Here is a 17,618-nt window from a genome sequence, read left to right as displayed (position 1 = left end):
TATTAAATGATTGGTATTATCGCTGGGCTGCTTTGAATATATTGACCTAAGACAATCAGCTGATCAGACCAAGAGACTCTGACCAGTGTCCGAAAGCTTGTGAATTTAAAATAAAATTGCTGGACTATAACTTGGTGTTGTAAAATTGTTTACAATTGGTTTATATACAGCACACAGAGAGTGGACTCCTGTCTCAACTCTGGCTTCCTTCCATTTCAGTTCTTTTTTTAAAAATCAGCATTTTCTCATACATTGTATGAGGCATGTGAAGAATCTATAAAAAGACTTGCATTTATATTGTACATTTACCACACCACTCAAATGTCCCAAAACACTTCACATACAATGAGTTACTTTGAAGTACAGTCGCAATTTCTAGGTGAATGACGCAGCCATTTTGTGCATTGCATGGCCGCACAAATGGCACTTAGATGAATGACTAGTTTATCTTTTTTGCAGTGCATGTAATAGTCAGCAGAGATATAAATGTGATATGCACTGGTAGACTGGTGTCCAAAAAGCTCAACACACGGACCTATTAATACTATCATGCCACATACCCTTTAAGTCCCATGCCAATAGCAACCTTTTACTGCATGTCATGAGGTCTTTACAGAATAATTACATTCAATACATAACAGTGAAAGTAGAAAATGTGCAGCATATGTGGAATTTTATTAAATGTACAGTAAGCAAGCTGGTAGTGAGGTTAGGGCTATAATTTAATTTGGGTTCTGGTGATAATCACAGGCCACTCAACTGTCCCTGCTCAAATTCAAAATATCCATGACTCCGTTGAATTGCAGTATTATATTGGCTGTTTATCCTCTGTATATTGTATATATTGAGACATGTATGCAGTATTGTAAATTAAATTCCCAGGACCCCAGGAAATGGTATTTTTTTTCTATGGAGGATAGGTCTCTCTAAATACTAGATATTTGGAAACATACTTATACTAGTGTTTTCAAATGGTGAAAACGCATAACGTAGCGATAGCCATCTTGAACACGTGTCATCTATCAAAGGTGACGAGCAGCACGACAGTTGCCCATCTGTGGACTGGTTGACGTGGCGACAGATGGCTGTTCTCTGATCTTTGTTACTGTCTTTCGAAATTAATTTTGCATTTTGTAACTTGCTTGCCAAGTAGATAAAATCTATTTGGAGACATTTGAAATTTAGTTTATTCTACTCTTCAACAGCTTGTACAATGAGGACAGAAATTTGCTTCGAATTAAAGAAAGGGAAAGGCGAAATCAAGAAATTCATCTCGACAAAGAACCTTTTCTTGAAAATGCCCCTCTCTTTGGTGAGCCATACAAGGTAAAGTATAGAGCGGCTCAGACTAATTTGGCTTTAACTTTTCCTTTTTTTAAGATCTTGTGTAGCACAGCTCGTAGTGCCTCTTGTGAGCAGGCGAGCAGGACACCCGCCCCAAGCTGGCGGGGTGCTGTTCAAATATACAGGTCGGGCCCGATTAGGCCATCGGGACCTGATCTGCAATTTTAGTTGGAGGCTTGAGCAGGGGTGCAATGATAGCTGGGTCCTGGGCCAGAAGATGCTGAGGAAAGTCTTAAAAACATTTATTTTAGGTGCCCTTGTGGGCGAGGAAGAGTAGGACTGCTGCTCCAGGTCCCACAAGGAAGTTTTGGACCTCCCTTGCCCGCAACTTCAGTCGTGTCCAGAGCCTCCCTCCGCCCCCCAGCACTCCACTTATTTAACCACTGGGGACCGATCCTGTGGGTCCCCAGCTGCGGCCTCCTGTCGCCGAATTCCCGCTCCCACCTGCTGACCAGGTAGTGGATTTGGCTGGTTTCGGGCGGATCACCAAGTAAATTTATGGAAATGAAGCCCGGCCGTTAAGATTGGAACTCCCTGATCTCATTGGGTATGCCGCCCACTTTGCGGCTCACGCACACCGTACCCACCCTCCCTTCAAATTCGAGGCCTACGTGTCCAGAGCAATAGGAGCTCTGCAGAAGAGCTGTGCTAGCCTGATCTTCTGTTAGTGTGTTAGAAGACTTTCTGTACAATTTTGGTAAAAGCTTTTCTGAAGTTTTAGATGGAATCTTTGTAGAACTAAACTTCCAACAACCTTTTTTCCTTGAGTAAAATTGTAGAAAGGGACGACAACAACCTAAGCAATTTGGGCTGCTTTACATGGTCTCAAAGGCTGTAAAATTGGCAAAGTGGGCTGATGCACACCAAAGAAATGAGTTTGCATTAGAACTGGAAGATGAATGTTAAAAGACTTGGACTTGGCTATGTATATAATTTGCTTTACGGTTACTACACTGAGATACAAAACTGAAAAATATTTTTAAATTTTGGTGACTGTCTTGACTGACCATAGTGTTGTAAAATGTATTGTTCATGTCATTTGCAGCCAGCCCTGATCTTTCCATTCAAAAAAGTTGTAGGATGCATTTTGAAACTAATGAAAAAAATTTAACAAGTACATTTTAAAAAAAATACCTGGCCCTTTTTCAAACAGTAATTAGTGCATGCGAGGAAACCATTTTTTTCATGGTTATTTGCTTCTACAAAAATATCTGTGAACCTTCGCAAGAGATTCTTCTTTGGATTGGAGTCATTAATTACTTTATCTGTTTTTGTGCAGACCAATAAAGGGGATGAACTTTCCAGCCGTATTCAGAATATGCTGGGCAACTATGATGAGGTGAAGGATTTAATAAGTAACAAGTCTCATCAGAACCTCATTGGTATACCCAAAAAGGAAGTCCCTTTGATGTCACAAGAAAAGAATGAGTGCTTGCTTGGTCCAAAAAGAAGTAATAGTTCAATGCAGCCTTCCTTTCACAGCAGCAATCCACGATTAATGGGACCTCCCAGCTCTGCTCCATCAACAGGTGACTGCTCTTCTCAAAAAAACACTGCACTGATAGAACAGAACAGCCAAAGCTCCAGCCATAACACTAAAAGCTACAGCTTATATCATAACCGAAGCCAAAATAAGGACAACTGCTATAGTGGCCGGGAAACTTACAGTAGCCATCGTGGGAGGGATGATCAGCAAGTGGATGCGGACAATAACGCCAAAGTCCAGTTAGCCCATTTGCGACACTTTCAACCACTGTTACCATTGTCCTCACCAATACAACTCTTGTCTCCTATACCACCATTATCCCCCTTACATTCCAGCGGGTTTATCAATTCCAAATTACAAAGTAGCAATAATCACAGCAAAGACTGTCCTCCAACAAAATCTCCTCATGAACTGGATGTACACTCCGGTGATCCTGAGAGCTTGCCTTCTGGTCTGAATGTTCCTGTCCCCAGCCAACATGCATCTCAAACTTTTCCACCATCTTTACCATCAAAACCAAATATGATGCAGCAAAAACCTACAGCATATGTGAGACCTATGGATGGGCAAGACCAAGCCCCCAGTAAATCCCCAGAACTAAAGCCTCCTTCAGTGGATTACAGTGAGGAGTCAGACGGAAATATAGCTGAGATGAAAGCAAGTGCCAGGGCGAAGCTGTCCAAACTTAAAATTCCTTCTCAGCCAGTCGAGGTGAGTGTACAGATATTTCAGTTCTAATATGTGGTTCTTCTGCAATGATCTCAACGGTGGCAATAGCTACTGATTAAGTAAGTTTCAGGTGTTTCACTCTAAGATTCATGCCAAGTTCCAGTGGCGTAAACTGGACTTAGAATTTATATGGTGGATTTAAAGCTGCTATTGCATAACAGGTAAACTTGAAGTAAAACTTGCTGAATCTGCTACGGCCATCCACCTTGAAGACCCCATTTTAAAAAGAAACTAGTCTTCCACAGTGAATGTTAACAGTCCAGTCATCGTCTCCTTGGTAATAGAAGAGCCAGATCCCTAAGGTAAAGCAGTCGAGGAACTCAACTCCATAGTCTGAATATCATTCTTCAGAATCCAGCAAGACTTTTAATAAATAAAAACAGAAAATGCTGGAAATACTCAGCAGGTCAGGCGGCATCTGTGAAGAGAGAAACCAAGTTAATGTTTCAGGTCGATGACCTTTTGTCAGAACTTTTAAGAATGTGCCCTATCAATTTCCACAGGCTTTCTTGGTTACAAGGGCCACCATGTATAGTGGGCAAATTGTGTTGATGCCACATGCCCACTATAAGCTGTGGGAACCGTATTAGAAACTTAAATGTTGGAGAATAGTGCAGTTAGCTCTCTGACACGGGCTGCAATATAAAAGCAGATTTAGGTAATTAAGAACATATTACCTAGCTGGTATCTTGCATGCCAGATATGATTGACTTGAAATTATCATAGAATCATAGAAATTTACCGCACTGAAGGAGGCCATTCAGCTCATCGTTTCTGTGCCGGCCGAAAAAGAGCTATCCAGCCTAAGCCCACTTTCCAGCTCTTGGTCCATGGCCTTGTAGGTTACGGCACTTCAAGTGCATATCCAAGTACTTTTTAAATGCGATGAGGGTTCCTGCCTCTACCACCCTTTCAGGCAGTGAGTTCCAGACCCCACCACCCTCTGCGTGAAAGAATTTCTCCTCAACTCCCCTCTAATCCTTCTACCAATTACTTTAAATCTATGCCCCCTGGTTATTGACTTCTCTGTTAAAGGAAGTAGGTCCTTCCTATCCACTCTATCTAGGCCCCTCTTAATTTTATACACCTCAATTAAATCTCCCCTCAGACTCCTCTATTCTAAAGAAAACAACCCCAGCCTACCCAGTCTTTCCTCATAGCTAAAATTCTCCAGTCCTGGCAACATCCTCTTAAATCTCCTCTCTACTCTCTCTAGTGCAATCACGCCTTTCCTGTAATGTGGTGACCAGAACTGTATGCAGTACTCAAGCTGTGGCCCAACTAGTGTTTTATACAGTTCTAGCATAACCTCCCTGCTCTTTTATTAGCCGATGCACGGAATATAGGAAAGTATCCCGTATGCCTTCTTAACTACCTTATCTACCTGTCCTGCTACCTTTAGGGATCTGTGGGCATGCACTCCAAGGTCCCTCTGTTCCTCTACACTTCTCAGTATCCTCCCATTTATTGTGTATTCCCTTGCCTTGTTTGCCCTCCCCAAATGCATTACCTCTTACTTCTCTGGATTGAATTCCATTTGCCACCTGACCAGTCCATTGATATCCTCCTGCAGTATACAGCTTTCTTCCTCACGATCAACCACATGGCCAATTTTTGTATCATCTGCAAACTTCTTAATCATGCCCCTTACATTTATGTCCAAATCATTGATATATACCACAAAAGCAATGGACCTAGTACTGAGCTCTGCGGAACCCCACTGGAAACAGCCTTCCAGTCACAAAACACCCGTCGACCATTACCCTTTGCTTCCTGCCACTTAGCCAATTTTGGATCTAACTTGCCACTTTCCCTTGGATCCCATGGGCTTTTACTTTTCTGACCAGTGGCTGTGTGGGATCTTGTCAAAAGCCTTGCTAAAATCCATGCTACCCTCCTTGTTACCTCCTCAAAAAATTCAATCATGTTAGTCAGACACGACCTTCCCTTAACAAATCCATGCTGACTGTCCTTGATTAATCTGTGCCTTTCTAAATAATGATTTATACTGTCCCTCAGAATTTTTTCCAATAATTTGTCCACCACCGAGGTTAGGCTGACTGGCCTGTAATTACTTGGTCTATCTCATTCTCATGTTTTAAACAACGGTACAACGTTAGCAATCCTCCAGTCCTTCGGCACCACGCCTGTAGCCAGAGAGGATTGGAAAATGATGGTCAGAGCCTCCACTATTTCCTCCCTTGCTTCTCTTAACAGCCTGGGATACATTTCATCCGAGCCTGGCGATTTATCTACATTCAAATGCTAAACCCCTTTAATATTTCCTCTCTCACTATGTTTATCCCATCCAATATTTCACACTCCTCCTTAACTACAGTGTCTGCGTCGTCCCTCTCTTGTGGAGACAGATGCAAAGTATTCATTAAGAACCATACCTTTTGGTCTCTAATAGGCCCTACTCTTTCCTTAGTTATCCTCTTGCTCTTTATGTATTTCTAAAACATCTTTGGGTTTTCCTTGATTTTACTTGCCAATGTTTTTTCAGGCCCTCTCTTTGCTTTCCTAATTTCCTTTTTAATTTCAGCCCTGCACTTTCCAAACTTCTCTAGACTCTCTGCAGAATTGAGCTCTCTGTATCTGACATAAGCTTCCTTTTTTTGCCTTATCCTACTCTGTATGCTCCTTGACATCCAGGGGGCTCTAGATTTGGGAATCCCACCCTTTTTCTTTGTGGGAACATATTTGCTCTGAACACTCACTATGTCCTCCTTGAATGCCTCCCACTGTTCTGACACTGATTTACCTTCAAGTAGCTGTTTCCAGTCCACTTTTGCTAAATCACATCTCAACTTAGTAAAATTGGCCTTTCCCCAATTGAGAACTTTTACTCCTCTCCTATCTTTGTCCTTTTCCATAACCACGCTAAATCTAACTGAATTATGATCACTACCACCAAAATACTCTCCCGCTGACACCCCTTGTGAAAACTCATTTGTGTCTGACATTACTCAATGATGTAATTCAGAGAAACAATTCTCCGACTTGAATGCATGGCACCAACTTATAAATGTGCATCTCATTAACATCGACAAAATCCAGGGCTGCCATTCACACTTGCCTAATTTAATTAGTCCAGTGGCTAGGTTTCCAAGAACACAGGCAAGTGACCCCCTTTTTAAAGTAAACACATAACTTTTTATCCTTGTTTGAAAGATACGATTGTTTTTATATAAGAAAAAGAAAGAACTTTCAGTTAAATAGCACATTTCAGGTCCTCAGGACATCCCAAAAACACTTCACAGCTAATGAAGTACTTTGGAAGTGTAGTTCTATTGTTTTATAGACTGAAGCAGCAGCCAATATCTGAGAAACAAAGTCCCACAAACAATAAATTAGATTAGTGACCAACTAATCTTTTTTAGTTGTATTGGTTAAGGGATAAATTGTTGGCCAGGACACCAGGAGAATTCTCCTGTTCTTCCAAGTAGTGCCATGGGATCTTTTACATCCACCAGAAGAAGCAGGCAGGGCCTTGGTTTAATATTTCATCCAGAAAGATGGCACCTCTGTCAAAGTACCACACTGAAACGTCAGTCCAGATTGAGTGCTCAAATCCTGGAATGGGGCTTGAACCCAAATCCTTCTGACTCCAAGGTGAGTGTTATAACCGAGCCAAGCTGGCACGATATAAATATCACACCTAATGTTGGTATTAAGACACATTGTTTGGACAGAGTAGAGGGAGCTCTGCCTTCATTGAGACCCATGCTGCCCTTGGATGGGGAGTGTTTGATGCAGATACTGGGTGACCAGATTGGAAAGGTCTTCTGTTTCCCAGATACTGGACTGCTGAGCATTAAAAATTCACCAGAAAAATTAAATAAAAAATGATTGCAGCTTACGCTGGTGCATCTGGACAAAATGAAGTGTGTGTGTAAACGAGGAGAATTGTACAGCATTCTCACTTGGGATGCTTTCCAAAGACCATAAAATGTCTGCCACATCTCCTCCTTTTGAACATGTGCCAGATGGAGATAATGTTCTATCTGCAGGATTTCCTTTTTTACCTTATTTTTACATAATGCTTCACAGAAACCTTGGGAAATCAGGATGGCACTTTAATCCAACAATATTACTGTTATTGATGGCATAAAATGAGATATACTACAGATTAAAAGACTGCAAGTTCACTGAACGAGAGAGCTGGACTGTTTCCTTTGTCAATTAGGACAAGTGCGCAGTATGTGTTAAGTGTACAAACTTAGACTGCAAATAGTAAAAGTCTTGTAAATGTGATCTTGTAAAGTTTAGATTGATGAACAGGTTTTAGGACTAATTAGTCCATTTCTAGTTTGTCATTTTTTCATTGTGAATGAAGGAATCAAATTTTAATGTCTGAAGTACAGTCCATTTTAAATGTGCACAGTACAGTGGGATTGCTGGTGAAATTAGGAAAATTGGTTACTGGAGGTTTGGAAGTACTAGTTGCAGGAAGGTCTGGCAAATGGAATAATGCATGGCTAGACCCTAAAGTAAAAATGTTAACAAAGGACCTCCTCTTAAATTTAAAAATCTTCAGTTTTTTCACTCTTCTGTGCATTTTAATTTTTTATATTTAAAAATGGGGAAAATAACTTGAACGTCCCTTCTCAAAAGAACTTTTATGTCTTAATTATTTTCTTAATCGACAATCACTTTGAAGCAGGAAATCATCTTGCGATTGAGGATATTGATAGGATCTAGGTGCTCACATGTAGGGAGGGGATTGGTGGAAGGGGAGAAAGAATGCTGAATTCTGGGCATTCTCTTTTTCCTCCCTCTTTCTCCGCCCGCCCCCACCCCCCAAGTTTCCTATAATGGCATGAAGTCTCCTCCTTTGTTACTTGATAACTGATAACAAATAACTACCTAGTTATTTGATGGTTGTTTTTGATCTGGTCCAGCTCGTTGAAAGCAGTGTCTGTTTATCATTTAATCTCTATATACTCGCAAAAGCGGTGCAGCCCTTCTTAACTCTCTGAAGATTGACTTTGTGAATTATGTAGTAGAAGCCACTATCTTTTTTTCATTTTTTTTTGTTGGATACTAAAACAATTGGTTAACATATTTCTATATAATCGCTCTTGTAACTTCACAATATGTTTATTCACCTCAACCCCTGAACTTTTGTACTTTTAGGAGGGTAAAGCTGGATTTGCCCTTTTATAGCAGTAGACTGAATAACATAAAGGACAATATGATCCGGCACACTAGTCCTTCTAACACACTATCCTGAAATACATTGTTAAATATCTTATGGAATGCTCCTATGAATAAATAGGAACAGGAGTGGGCCATTCAGCCCCTCGAGCCTATTCCACAAAATTTATTCTTGGGCGTCGCTGACAAGGCTGGCATTTATTACTCATCTCTAGTAAGGAACAACGAATGAACTGCATTTATATAGCTCCTTTCATGACCTCAGGACGTCCCAAAGCATTTCACAGCCAATGAAGAACCTTTGAATTGTAGTCACTGTTGTAATGTAGGCAAAGATGGTTTAAAAACAAAAAATAGAAATCACGGGAAGACTGCACAGCTCAGCTGATGTTAAGTCGTACAACCCAAAAAGTCCCAGTTTCAATTCCTGTTCTTTGATGAGTTAGTTATGTCAGCTGGGATTGCTGTAAGGATGCTACAGTTGTCACCAGTTGGGAGGGAAAGATCAGCCAGGTTCCCTCTCCTGATTTGCTTTCCACTAACCCTACTGGAAAGTGTATGTGTGTGTGGACATTGGGTAATGGCCAGATTGGGCTCAGCTGCGATGTCTTTGCATGATCAAATAGCCTGCCAATACATGAAGAATGGGCAAAATCAATTTAAAATGTTCCCACCATGCCCAGATATATATTGGGCCCGATATTACCAGGGCGGCGGGTTCGCGGCGGGGGGGGGCGATTGGGCGCATAGGTAACGCGCCCGGTGAAATCAGTCTGCCCCGAACGCAATGGCAGGCTGATTGGATCCACTTACCTCTTGTTCCGGGTTCCACGCTGCTAAGCTGCGCGGCGGGTGGACTGTGCTTGCGCAGTAAGGTCTGTCAGCTGGAGGCGCTCTATTTAAAGGGGCAGTCCTCCACTGACAGATGCTGCAACAAATAGAAAAAATTACAGCATGGAGCAGCCCAGGGGGAAGGCTGCTCCCAGTTTAATGATGCCTCACTCCAGGTATCATTAGATGGGGTGAGGAGGAGGGGGAGGACAGAGATCTTCCACCCGGCGGGCGGGAGTAAGCGGCCTGCCTCTGCCACCAGGAAGGCCTGGCTCGAGGTGGCAGAGGAGGTCACCAGCACCACCAACATATCGCCCACCTGCAAACAGTGCAGGAGGCGCTCCAATGACCTCAGTAGATCAGCCAAAGTGAGTACACTTACTCATTCCCCTACACTCCATCTGCCACATCACCGCCCCCACCCCACATCTCCTTCTGCACAGCCAACACTACTCTGTCACATCACCCCTCACACCCACTCAAACCTCATCTTACCTGCACTTACTCACCTCGCCAGTACTCATCTCACCACTACCACTCAACCCAATCCTTATACAATCTCATGGCTCTATCTCATACTCACCCTCTCATGCATCTCTTTCACAGTCAGCCTCACTCAACCTGCCACTACCTGTGCTGCAGCCACAGGGCATGCATCACATATGTGCAGTAGGCAGCGTACGGCAAACGTGTCGTGAGCATGAAGGGGTGGCACAAGGGTGTTGGAGGGTTTGTCATGGTTTTGACTTCTATTTAATTTCTGACCAACTCACATTACATATATTAGCACCACTACTGCCACGTCTTTGCGAATCTTGTCTGGTTTGTGCAATAATGCCCTTTCCTGAGGATAACAATGAAGACCCACAACTGATGCCACCCATTGTGTCACTGCAGAGTGGGTGTAGGTGTATTTGCTGGGCTCTTTTGTGCAGACAACTGAGAGACGTCGGCGATGTCCCCGGTGGCACCCTGGAAGGATGCGGAGGAGAAGTTGTTGAGGGCAGTGGTGACTTTGACAGCGACAGGTAAGAAGATGGTGCTTGGGCCAGCCGGGAGCAGCTCGCCATGAAGGAGGCTGCAGATGTCCACGACTACATGTTGAGTGACTCTGAGCCTCCGTGTGCACTGCTGCTCAGAGAGGTCCAGGAAGCTGAGCCTCGGTCTGTGGACCCTGTGGCGAGGGTAGTGCCCTCTGGGACGCATCTCTCTCTGCGGTTGCCCTCCCTCCTGCTGTACAGGTGGATGTGTCACAGCACTGTGTTGTGGAGCTCCACGTGTCAGAGGTGGATGGCGAGGCTGGTGATGCTGTTCGCCCTCCGAGGAGGTCATGACTGCAGCTACGGCGGCCCCCATCTGGAAGATGTACATCTGAGGGGGTCCGCAAGGTAGGTACATGTGTCTGGACACCGGGGTAAGTGTGCAAGTTGGTGAATTTTATTGTTAGGAGGAGGGTGGTGGAGGCCAAACTTTGTCCAAAGTGACAGAGTGGCCTCCTGCAATGAGTGAGAGTCTCTCTTTTCCCCCCCCCCCCCCCCCACACCTGTCAAATGGACCTTTGCAGCTGCCACAGGCTGATGGCTACAACATGTCCATTTGAACTGGGAGTGTTTCCCCCAGTACGGGAAACAGTCCCAGTTGTTTGTAAAATCCCAACCCTCCTGAAATATCTCCATAATCAGGTCTGTAAACGACCTGAAATACCAAAATCAATACTTTAAGTGGCACCCCGCTGGCTTTAATTGCCGGCGGGAGTCCCACATGCGGGGGCTGCGCGCGCGCATGTCAGTGCGTCTGTGGGAAACCCGGAAGTGGGCGGATTGGAGCCGAGCTCCCGACCCACCCCGGGAATCCCCGATTTTCGGAGCCCCCCGCCAGGAACGCACCCGATTGCGGGTACTAAAATCGAGCCCCATTGAGTCTGTTTTTTAAATAATATACAGGTAGTAATCCACTTGCCAGTATAGATTACAGGCAGGTAGAGTGTTAAACTAGTTACATTTTGCTGAGGTGCAGAACTGGTTCCTGCCAGTCAGTCTGCAAGAGTGATTTTACAAAGATGGGAGCAATTCTAGTGGCTTTATTCACCAACACAGGTGGAGTGCTGCATGCTGGTCTGATTCCACTGCCCTCTTCCCCCAGCTGCATATTTAACCATGGAGATTCAATGATAGAGAAGGTCTTTGTAAACTAATAAACCATAGAATTATGCACTTGAAATTGGTGCTGAATTGACAGCTGGTGAAACCCATCAGACCTCCACAAAACAATGCCATTTGATACACTCCATTGTAATGTACCTTTTTGGGGGGGGGTGGCGGGGCGGTTACCTATATTATTTTTGCCTTTAATGATCTCCATTCCTTTCCATTGATGTCTGGGGACCTCTAGTGCCTCTTATATACGTACACATTTTTCATGTATGTATTAAGAGTGAATGTCAGCAGGCTGATTGACCACAGGAGGCATGATGGTTCAGCTCAACCCTGCCCCCATCCTAGACCCACATACGAGCACTTTTCAAGCAGGCATTTCTGGACAGTGACCAGGAACCATGGCTGTTTTTCTTCCTTCTTCCTCCCACTAACCACCACTCCCCCCCCCCCCCCCCCCCCCCCCGGCCCCCTACCCAGCACTAGCACTGAGCCAATTGTGGTGACCTTAGTACCACTCCAGCTAAGATAATCTAACTCCATGCAGGCTATTTGAATTTGGAACCTTCCTGTTCAATATGGCTCAGTTTCAATGTTTTTACCAACTGAGTCATCAGGCAGCTGTGATACTATGGGATGAAAATTCACTGATCCTGCAAGTGAAGGAAGTGTAGGTGGCAGATAGGGGCCATGACACTGTGGAACTGACCCACATTCCCTTCTAACGTGATTCCCCGATGGGAACACAGGATCGGTAATATTCTAAAAGTCCCTTCTAAAAATGTAGACCATATGCCAGCTCGTGGGCACATTTCGATATGTGACCACCTCCAAGGTGGTAACATAGACATGGACAAGAAAATGTCCGTGATTCCACTGCCTTATCTGCTTATGCTGACTTCCATTTGAGAAAGATCTGTTCTGCTCTATTTCCACTAATTTAAGTTCATTTTTCTTGTTTTACTGCCCTGACTGACCTTGAGTTGATATTCTAGGTTCACCTCATCTGTGCTTTTAAATACTTCATATTCCTCTGTGAGGTTTTCCTTACTCCACTTCCTCTCTAGACTGTAAGCTTAACCTATGACACTACCTCATAGCTCAACCCCTTTACCTTTCGGATCGTTCTTGTTGCTCTTCTATGCACTCTTTCAAGTTTATGTACGTCCTTTTTTGAAGATTGTCCAGAACTGCGTACAGTATTCTAACTGAAATCTACATTATAAAGCCTCATTATAACCTCTGTGGGCTTGTAACCCACTCTACTGGCTAGATATCCCAGCATTCTGTTATCTTTTTCAATCTTCTGCATACTGTCTTGATATTGAAGGTGTTATCACTTTCAGGTCTCTTTCGAAATCGCTCTGAGCTAATTCTATTCCCTTCATTGTGTATCTCTGGTCATTCTTTCTTCCAATATGTAATACTTTGAACTTGTCAGTATTAAATTTCATTTCCTATTTATCTACTTAGTTGAATAACAGATCTAGATCCTTCTGTAAAACTAACTACATCCTCCATTCTTTCTGCACTTCCTAATTTTATTGTCATCTGCAAATTTATCAAGTTTCATTTTCTGTATAAGTTAATTTTGTGGAGATTAGAAACAGCATGGGTCCATGAACTGACCCTTTTGGTACTCTACTCAGCACCAACCCCATGTCTGATAATAAGCCATTCACGAGTTGTCTCCTATATCTTATATCCAATTTCTTATCCTGTCCTACATTCTCCCCTGGATACCCATGGGTGTTAGGTTAATTAATAGTCTTGCATATGGGACTTTGTCGAAGTACAAATAAACGACATTGTAGAGACTTTCACTAATTATTCTTTTCGTAATATCCTTAAAGAAATGAAGGAGGCATTTTTTTTCAAAATTAGTTCATGGGATGTGGGCGTCGCTGGCGAGGCCAGCATTTATTGCCCATCCCTAATTGCCCTTGAGAAGGTGGTGGTGAGCCGCCTTCTTGAACCACTGCAGTCCGTCTGGTGAACGTTCTCCCACAATGCTGTTAGGAAGGGAGTTCCAGGATTTTGACCCAGTGACTATGAAGGACCGGCGATATATTTCCAAGTCGGGATGGTGTGTGACTTGGAGGGGTATGTGCAGGTGGTGTTGTTCCCATGTGCCTGCTGCCCTTGTCCTTCTAGGTGGTAGAGGTCACTGGTTTGGGAAGCCTTGGTGAGTTCCTGCAGTGCATCCTGTGGATGGTACACACTGCAGCCACAGTGCACCGGTGGTGAAGGGAGTGAATGTTTCGGGTGGTGGATGGGGTGCCAATCGAGCGGGCTGCTTTGTCCTGGATGGTGTCAAGCTTCTTGAGTGGTGCTGGAGCTGCACTCATCCAGGCAAGTGGAGAGTATTCCATCACACTCCTGACTTGTGCCTTGTAGATGGTGGAAAGGCTTTGGGGAGTCAGGAGGTGAGTCAGTCACCGCAGAATACCCAGCCTCTGACCTGCTCTTGTAGCCACAGCATTTATGTGGCTGGTCCAGTTAAGTTTCTGGTCAATGGTGACTCCCAGGATGTTGATGCCGTTGAATGCCAAGGGGAGGTGGTTAGACTCTCTCTTGTTGGAGAGTGGGACCTTTCGCTCCTAAATCCATGCCCATTGTTGCTTAGTGCTCTTCCAACCTACCCCGTAGTATATTTTTCATTACTGTATCCAAAGTGACATAACATTAATGGGTCTGTAGTTACCTGTGTCTGATTTGTGTCCCTTTTTAAATATAGGTGCTACATTTGCTAGCTTTCAATCCTGTGGAATCTCTCCGGTATCCAATTGATCTTTCATTACTGCTTGGTAGTCTTCCTCCCTAGACTCTTTCAGCAGCTTAAGATATACACCATCTGGCCCAGAGAGGATTTATGAGTCTTCAGTCCTTTAACTTATCAGGTACTTCCTCCTCACTGATAATTGTTGTATCACAGTAGTTGAATATTGAATTGGTATTTTCCTCCCTGGTGAGCATTTCCAGAACATAATTGTTAACTAATTTAACTATTCCCTTTATCTTCAGTTATTCCAGTAATTTTATCTTCCTCCCTCCCTGCCCATTCCTTTACGATTATGATACAGAAAACAAGTTTTATTATTTTGTTTAATATTTCTTGCTGTATTTCTCGTCATTTATGCATCATAATATCTCTTGTAACCAATTTTAACATTTTCATATATTCTTTCCAAAGTTTTTTCCCCTCCCATTTTCCCAGTAGTCTTTGTGTAGTATGTTTTTCTCCCATATCTCCATTTTAGTTGCTCTGTTCCTCCATTTTGGAGACTGACAACTTAGCTTACACTTGTTTTTCTTGTGTATGTACTTGTATTGCACTTATATTTATATTATATAGTTTTTAAAGTTTTAAATATCGCTTCAACTCATTCCCCTGTCAGCAGTGCATTCCTTTTAATATTTTCAGTTTGCCCCTCATTCCATTGAATTTTACTTTCTTGAATTGTAGACATTTGTCTTGGTCCTTGCTGCACCAATTGCTAGAGGATCTCAAATTTGATCATCTTACGGCCCCTTAGGCTCCATTACTTCTAAATTGTGGATGCCGACCTGATTGCTAGCAAGAACCAAACCTAAATGTGAATTCCCTCTAGTAGGATCATTGACAGATTGCATCAGAAAACAGTTTTATACATAATTTATCAGTTCAGATTCTGTTGTTACAATTTTGGATTGATTGAAGACGCTCATTATTAAAACAGTGACCCTTGTAATCTTGACATATAGTCTGCCTTTCTGTTCCTTTATCTGTCCTCGGGGTGTGTGACTTTCACCCTGTCTTCTGCCTGTTTTTTTTTAGTTCCAACCAGACTATACTTTTTCCCTTCCTCTGAAACAGAACAGTTGGCATTTTCTTGCTTGAAATGATCCACTGTCTAATCTTTCACATCCCTGAAGCTGTTGCCATTTCCAGTTTTTATATTAAAATGTTACATTAACTTGGTCTCCATTTCATGCCACGTGCAGCATTATGCTTGTGCATTGCCATTTTACAAATCTGCGGGTGCTGACATGAATGGTCTGTGTAACTGACCCTTCAGTGACTCAGTGAACAACTGGTATCATGGGATATCACTTTAGGACTTGGATGACACAAACTATTTAGTGATGAGCGGGAGACCTTTTATAATCTCTTAGTACTGGAATTTAGAAAATCTAGCTGCCTTTCAAGTGTGCTGAACATTAGATACATAAATATATATTTAATCCAGAATCTCTTTATACTGTTTTCAAGTCTCTGATGTAAATACAGCTTTTGTTATAAATATGTAGAAGCAATTGGTGAGCCCTGTCGACCTGCTAATATTCCAATTATGCCAATTACATATTTGGCCATTAAAAATGTAAGCTTTTTAAAAAAGAAAATGAAAGTGAGTCACACTCCTACCTTGCTATTTTTGGCCATAGAGTTGAGGGGGAAGAATAGCCTGTAGCTCTCCATGGGTTTGATGTGTTACCTCCCCTGGAGGAAGGCAGGGATGTGCTAGAACTATTTGAGAACCTTCTGAAAGGAGTGAGCGTACATTACACCCTCACTTTAAAGTAAAACAGACAGCTTTTTTTTTTAAAGAAGCACACTTTTAATTCTGATTTTATTTCCAGGGATTAATAAATTCACCATGTACACAAAATTGTGGAGAGATTTTTAAATGTGGCAACCCAGTAGCTTTAACTTGCAGTAATTTCTGCATTGTGGCGTACAATACAGCACGCTTACATGGGATTGGATTTTGTCTAGGTCTGCAATTACTGTAACCCAGTGATGTTTGAAATGTACCATCTAATCTGGAATACGTTGCTCAGAATGTTGAGTGAAGTACATTTATTTTTGTCTGAGCAGTTTTGTATGTAATTGTCAGTAGGTTTTGTTAAATGCACTAATAATCTGGTAAACATTCTAATAATTATTTGTGTAGCATACGAACCATCAGAGAAAGTAATGGTGCTTTAGTTCTGTCATCAGATTCTCATTTGAGAAAACAGTGATGCTCTTTTCTTTGAATCACAGGCATTTTCTTGTATTTTTGATGTGTTCTGAAAGCTCAGTGTACGGGCTGTGGACAAACGTGCAGGAACAGACTTTCAGAAAGAAAGAACGAACCTAAGAATGCCCCAAAGCACTTTACAGCCATTTAAGTACTTTTGAAGTGTAGTCACTGTTGTAATGTAGAAACCGCGGCAGCCAATTTGTACATAGCGAAGTCCCATACAATGGTATTTGTATTTCTGGACGTCTATTTCTTATATTTTAACTGCTTTTTATGATTTCCTCTGGACATCTGCTAACACACCCATTGTTGATGAATATTTGCAATTGAAGTTAACAAAAGAGAGCAACTCTCCAAGACCATACTAGATTCCCTCTTGAGTGGTGGTCCAGTAAACGCAATGTTCAAACGCTGTGACTAGTGCCAGGGCATAAGAACTTCCTCTTTCAATGACGTGCGTGTGCGGGACTCCGATCTCGCTGCGCATGCACACAGCGCTGTCGTTCACTAAAAGCGCAGCCCGGATCCCGAAGGCAAGCAAAAATGCAGTCAATGCAGGTAGCCATTAGTGGAGGGAGGAGAGCGGTGCAGAGCGTGGAGGATGGGCGGAAGCAGGAACACGGAGCAGGGAGGGGGTGCAAAAGCAGGACCATGTTTGGGAGTGGCAAAAGCAGAGCCTAGATGGGGAGGGGAGCAAAAGCAAGAGCCCAGAGGTGGGGTAGGGGGAAGGTGGAGCCTGGAGGGAGCATAAAGTGGGGGGGGGGGGGGGGGGGGAGAACATTGTCCAGATGGGAAGATGGATCACATTCTCCCTTTCTCATCCTCCTCCCCCCCCCCCCCCCCGTTGACCTGGATCATGCTCTTCACGAACAGCAGCAAGTTGATTTCTCGGAAAGCTCAGTGTGTGCA

The 17,618-nt window shown here is 43.1% G+C and overlaps 1 protein-coding gene across 1 annotated transcript in view; it reads left to right on the top strand.

Moving 5' to 3' along the window:
* The window catches only part of LOC137325382 (AF4/FMR2 family member 1-like), a 141,862-nt gene that overhangs the window by 53,324 nt on the left and 70,920 nt on the right, over positions 1–17,618 (top strand). The window contains exons 2-3 of the mRNA XM_067990421.1: positions 1,206–1,326; positions 2,624–3,541. Coding sequence (XP_067846522.1) covers positions 1,206–1,326; positions 2,624–3,541 — 1,039 coding nt within the window. The remainder of the gene's footprint in view (positions 1–1,205; positions 1,327–2,623; positions 3,542–17,618) is intronic.

This window comes from Heptranchias perlo, chromosome 1 (genome assembly GCF_035084215.1).
Source record: "Heptranchias perlo isolate sHepPer1 chromosome 1, sHepPer1.hap1, whole genome shotgun sequence".
Taxonomy (NCBI): domain Eukaryota; kingdom Metazoa; phylum Chordata; class Chondrichthyes; order Hexanchiformes; family Hexanchidae; genus Heptranchias; species Heptranchias perlo.
Note: the sequence above shows the minus strand (reverse complement) of the source record. Positions and strands in the feature narration are given on the sequence as shown.